This window comes from Parasteatoda tepidariorum, chromosome 6, assembly GCF_043381705.1.
Source record: "Parasteatoda tepidariorum isolate YZ-2023 chromosome 6, CAS_Ptep_4.0, whole genome shotgun sequence".
In the NCBI taxonomy this organism is placed as follows: Eukaryota; Metazoa; Arthropoda; class Arachnida; order Araneae; family Theridiidae; genus Parasteatoda; species Parasteatoda tepidariorum.
The window spans coordinates 32,564,523-32,569,278 of record NC_092209.1 but is presented as its reverse complement, the minus strand read 5'-3'; the positions used below and the strand labels follow the sequence as shown (position 1 = coordinate 32,569,278).

At 30.2% G+C, this 4,756-nt stretch overlaps 1 protein-coding gene across 1 annotated transcript; it reads left to right on the top strand.

Moving 5' to 3' along the window:
- The first annotated feature begins 94 nt into the window (after positions 1-94).
- Positions 95-2,609, top strand: LOC107442963 (elastin-like). The gene is made up of 2 exons (XM_016056678.3): positions 95-165; positions 1,678-2,609. The coding sequence occupies exons 1-2, from the start codon at positions 154-156 to the stop codon at positions 2,473-2,475; spliced, it is 810 nt and encodes a 269-aa protein (XP_015912164.1). The 5' UTR covers positions 95-153; the 3' UTR covers positions 2,476-2,609.
- Positions 2,610-4,756: the final 2,147 nt, after the last annotated feature.

Sequence of the window (4,756 nt, the reverse complement as noted above, 5' to 3'; positions counted from 1 at the left end):
CAAGGATATACTTTCACCAGGTACGACAATGGCGGGAAATATTTCTTTTTTAAGGTAATGTACGCTTCTAATTTGAATCTGAAATTGTATATAAAAGCAACCAGGCGATGTTAATAGGTCATTAGTTCTAATAAACTTCATCAATTACTAAACATGTTCGCTAAGGTAAGTTAATGATTCATTCAAACCATATTCTTCTCCTAATTTTTAACCTCGTAACATTTTTCTAACATCTTCTCATTACATTTAATTTAAAACGTTTTGCTGCTCGCTAAGTTCATGATTAAGCAATTTAAAACGTAAAAATTTTCTTTAAGGTAAGTTCGGGATTCATTCAAACCATATTCTTCTCCTAATGTTCACCCCTAACAATTTAAAACATTAAAATGCTCGTTAAGTTCATGATTCATTCAAACCATATTCTTCTCCTAACATTCAACCTTAGCAATTTAAAACGTAAAAATTTTCTTTAATGTTAGTTCGGGATTCATTCAAACCATATTCTTCTCCTAATATTCACCCCTAACAATTCAAAACATTAAAATGCTCGTTTAGTTCATGATTCATTCAAACCGTATTCTTCTCCTAACATTCAACTTTAACAATTTTAAAAGTTCTTTTAAGTTTACGATTTCAAGCATTTTAAGCTTTTAAACTCTTATTGTATCTCTTGTTCTTGTAGTTTATCTCCTGTTGAAATACTCATTGGTAATGGTAATTTAATGGTAATGATAATGGTAATTTTTAATGGTAATTTTCAATGATAATGGTAATTGAATTTAATTGCCATTTCAAAGCTTTTTATATTTTATTGTTGAGTAAAAAAATTCTTAAATTATAATTTTTAAATTTAAAGCCTTACTATGACATATTTCTTAATGAAAATGTGATTAATAAAATTTTTAACTATTTAAGACAGTAAAGTAAATTTTTGAAATGTCTGCAAAATATGAAATAAAAATGTTTCTAACTAATAAAAATACAAGTTAAAAATTGTTTGACTTATCGCATCTTAAAAAAAGTGTTATATTTTAGTGGAAATTATAATTTAAATTTATTAATTTTCAGTAGTAATTTTGTAAATTTCATAAATTAAAAGTTTATTTTAGCGAAGTTCTTATTGAAAACGGGATTGCAAAAATTTCTTATTGTTTTTCAAAATAACCTGTATGTGCTTAATTATCTTCAATTTGTTAAATGAAATTGTGAAAATGTTTGTAGATAGTAAAAGTATGAATTAAAAATTTTTCAACTTTTAGAATTTTTTGCTTGAAACTGCGTTTTTTTTTTTAAATAAGAAGCATATTTCGAAGCAATAAATAACTTTTCATCAAATTTGTAAATTTTATCAAATTTGATTTCATTGCTATTGTTAATTTCAAAAAGCTACAATTTTGTTTAAACTTCCACATGCTACGGAAGTTCATACTGTGTAACGGATTATGGAATAATAAATAATTTCTAAAGATTTCAAAATTAATACTCGGATAGCGAAATTAAATTGATTGGTGCTTTTAGAACAGTTCTGTTCAGTTGTCCTGGTACCAATTTTGATCTCAAGAAAACTATTTCATTTTAAACGCAGAAGCTTAACAGAATATTCAAAATTATCACATTCTGATATGTAATTATTTTTAAATTAAGCTATTGTGTTACTAATTCTCTTTTCCCCTTCAGGTTGTTGTTCTTTGCTTCACTGTGGTTGCTGTTCAGGCTTCCAACATTGTCAGCCATGTTGGTTTAGGTGCTCCATTAATCAGTTCTGGTCTCCATGGCATCGCTACTAAATCTGTCTTGGTCGCTCCCGCCACCTTATCTTCTCAAAAGGCTGTCATTAATCACGTTGCCCCAGTTGCTCATAGCGCTCCCGTAGCAATTAGTTACGCTGGTCACGGTTTAGTTGCTGGACATGGCATCGCAGCCGCTCCTGCCACCATTGCTACACAAAAGGCTGTCATCAACCACGTTGCCCCAGTTGCTCATGGTGCTCCCGTAGCAATTGGTTACGCTGGCCATGGCTTAGTTCCTGGACATGGCATTGCAGCCGCTCCTGCAACCATTGCTACACAAAAGGCTGTCATCAACCACGTTGCCCCAATTGCTCATGGTGCTCCCGTAGCAATTGGTTACGCTGGTCATGGCTTAGTTGCTGGACATGCCATTGTAGCCGCTCCTGCCACCATTGCTACACAAAAAGCTGTGATCAACCACGTTGCCCCAGTAGCTCATTATGCTCCAGCTAAAATAGGACATGGATTACTCGCTATGCCTGTTCTTGCTGTTAAAGGAATCCATGCCGTACCCGCAACAGTTGCTACTCAAAAAGCTGTTATTAACCATGTTGCTCCTGTCAATCATCATGTGGCCGCTGTCCCTATTGCTGCTCCAGCTGCCATTGGATACGGTAGTCATGGACTCGTTGCTGGTCTCGGGCTTATCGGAGCTCCTTTAGCTTCAGGGCATGGTTTGCTTTGATCTTCATACGACCTTTGCTATAAATCTACTCATTTGATCTGAGTATTAGGAAAAGCTATTTTATAAATTATTAATTTTTTGAACATACTGTAAAATAGGACTATATAAATAAAATATATATAAGACAAAAAGCACTTTATTTATTTTTATTTCTGGTGCTGCATAGTAATGCGACTCGGAACAAATAATGCTATTTGGGGATCACTTTCCGAAGTTGCACAGTAAGTCTTATTTAAGCAATTATCAAATAGCAAACATATATGAGTCATATTTTTTAGGTTACGCTTTGTTGAATTTGTATTTACATGAGTAAAAAACTTTGCATTTAAATGATAACCGAGTTATGTATACACTTTACATATTTTTTTTTCATTTGTATTTTTCAATAAGTAATATAGATTTGGATTGCTTGGAAGTTAAAATTTTCAGAATTCATATTCGTGCTGTTTTAAGAAATACATGAATCGAAAGTGTTTCATTCCATATTTCTTAGCTATACGCACTAGAAAAGGCTCTAATCTTACAGACATAGCAGGGCTCTACAAGCCATTTGAAATAAAATAAAATAAAAAACTCTTTAATGATAATATATTACCAACACATTAATATTAAAATGACAGTGAGATTAAATACCATTAATTTGAAAATAGTTAAGCCACAAGATGTTCTTTAAAAACGTATTGTAAGTCTGACAGATATTCTGATTATAATTCTAGGATTATACCATATACTAATGGAATATGGGAAGCATAATATGTTTTGTAATTTTAATGATTGGATTGAAATTTATTTATTTTATGCAACATTAGAAATATTTCTGAAACATTTTTTTACTTTTTACTCCATTGAAAATGAAACTGCATTGAAAAATTAGTAATGTGAACACACATACTTGTAAAAGTAAATTCTGTAAAAGTTAAGTACCAACTGTTAAATGTTTGTTAACTTTAAATAATAATAGACAAAATATTAATTAAATTATATCACAGCAAAACAAAGAGGGAATAAAGATTAAAACAAATAAAAAAAAATAAAAAGTAGGTCAATAGAAGAGTTGAAATTGTACGATATGTATATTTGGAGAATTACTTTTTATAAACTATATTAATATCTCTTATTAAAACTTTTAAATAAGTGTCGTAAAATGAGGTAACAGTTAAGCAAAGCAAGATGATTTTCACAAGGCCATACACGTTTCTTTAAGTTATACGGCTTCTAGCTAACTCGTTATTATTTTGTGAAAAGTTTTCAAAAACATGAATTGTTAGAAGCGATTTAAACTTTTAAAAAAATAGAAGAATTCTTCTAAAATAATTGAAAACTTTTTTTTTACAACCAACGCAAATATAAACTAAAAGGAACGATTAAAACTTAACTATAAGAAAAACAACCATTATTTTATATTTTATATGTTCAAAAATTATGTAAATGAAATTTAGCGAGTGGCTTTTGGCGAATATTTTTATATCGAGTCCCTTGCCAGAAGAAATCATTAACTATATAAAAGCGGACATTATTTTCAGCTATAGCAATCAAAACAAATTGTAATAAATTTTAATTTCATTAATTTAGAACGAACTTAAAACAGAAAATTTAACTAGAAAATAGTATACTGCACTTTCCGCCAATACAATGATGGGCGGTATGGATTGGGTTTACCATCTAGCCATAGAAAGTATTATAATATTAAAAAAAAAAATTTTTTTTTTAAAGGAAGTTGTTTTTGCATTTCTTAAACTATTCTGTTCCATTAATGAAAAATTCTATCAGATCATTCTCTCCATCTCCATTTTCGCCTTTTTTATTAAGAATTGTAAACGTCATCACAGAGAAATAAAACATCATAAAATACAAATGATCTGATTGGTACAAATATGAATCACTCTTAATTATAACCAATTATTTTCTCAGCGAAGAGAAACAGTTGTTGATATTTCGACCAAATAAAATAACGGCAAAATAAGTGGCAACAGTATGTCGATTCAATTAACGGTAACGGTTAGAAACTTTTCTTTACCTTGTCGGTTTTTTAACCATTTACTACAGGTAGGATTAATAAGACGTGATTACAAAACTCGCTACAACTCGTGATTACTGTCAAACTCCTGATTACGGTTTTGTAACTATTTACTTCCTAGCATGGTTTCAAAACCGAAGCAAGGAAATTTAACTGTACATTAGAGTTTAGTTAAGTTAGGTTTTTCGTATTAGGTAATGGGCATGGGAGTTGGGTTACAAAACTACAAAAAATGCATTTACTAAAAAAGATATTTTTGAATAC